The sequence below is a fragment of the Galeopterus variegatus genome, unplaced genomic scaffold (genome assembly GCF_000696425.1).
Source record: "Galeopterus variegatus unplaced genomic scaffold, G_variegatus-3.0.2 Scaffold1370, whole genome shotgun sequence".
Classification (NCBI taxonomy): domain Eukaryota; kingdom Metazoa; phylum Chordata; class Mammalia; order Dermoptera; family Cynocephalidae; genus Galeopterus; species Galeopterus variegatus.
The window spans coordinates 332,044-332,729 of NW_007727481.1; the positions used below are offsets into that span (position 1 = coordinate 332,044).

Consider the following 686-nt stretch of genomic DNA (forward strand, 5'->3'; position numbering starts at 1 on the left):
CCCCCGCCGCCGCCGCCGCCGCCCGCCGGGTGCTGCTGGTTTGTGTAGTAGCTGCTGTCGGTAGCTGTGGACACCGGAAGAGTGGGCGACTCCTGGGGCTTGTGCAGGCTGCTGCTGCTGCTGCTGCTGCTGCCGCCGCCCGGGCCGGCGCCGCCGCCGCTCGGGGGCTGCTGGTGCTGGTGGTATGTGCTGGAGGCCGTGATCTGGGTCGAGTGCATATCAGCCACCAGACTGTCAAAGACTCCAGTCATCCTGGCCCGGGACGGGAAAGAACAGGGGTGGCGGGCGCGCGGGGGAAGCGAGGCGCCTCCTCCGTCTCTCCCGGTCCCCTCCAGCAGCCAATGTAATTACGGGGCGGGGGGAGGAAAACAAGAAATGAGGCAACGGTCTAGGCGCCTCCTCCTCCGGGGGAGGCGATCACCGTGCGCTGCTCGGGACAGCTGCCGCCGGCGGCATCCTCTCCCGGCCTCTCGGCCCGCTCGGCTCCTTGCCCGGCGCGGGCTCGGGCGGGGGGCGGGCAGTGGAGGGTGTAGGAGTGGCGGGACCGGGTCGGTACTCCGGCAGGCGGGAGCAGGTGAGCAGCCCTGAGCGGCCTTACGATTGTCTGCTAGGCGGGCTCCTGCAGGGTGGGCATTTAACACCTGTCACGTGAGCGCAGGCGACGTCACCTAGCAACAACCAATTAG

At 69.4% G+C, this 686-nt stretch overlaps 1 protein-coding gene across 1 annotated transcript in view; it reads right to left on the bottom strand.

The window, feature by feature from the left end:
- The window catches only part of DLX2 (distal-less homeobox 2), a 13,621-nt gene extending 13,370 nt beyond the window's left edge, over window positions 1–251 (bottom strand). The window contains exon 1 of the mRNA XM_008576595.1: window positions 4–251. Coding sequence (XP_008574817.1) covers window positions 4–251 — 248 coding nt within the window. The remainder of the gene's footprint in view (window positions 1–3) is intronic.
- Window positions 252–686: the final 435 nt, after the last annotated feature.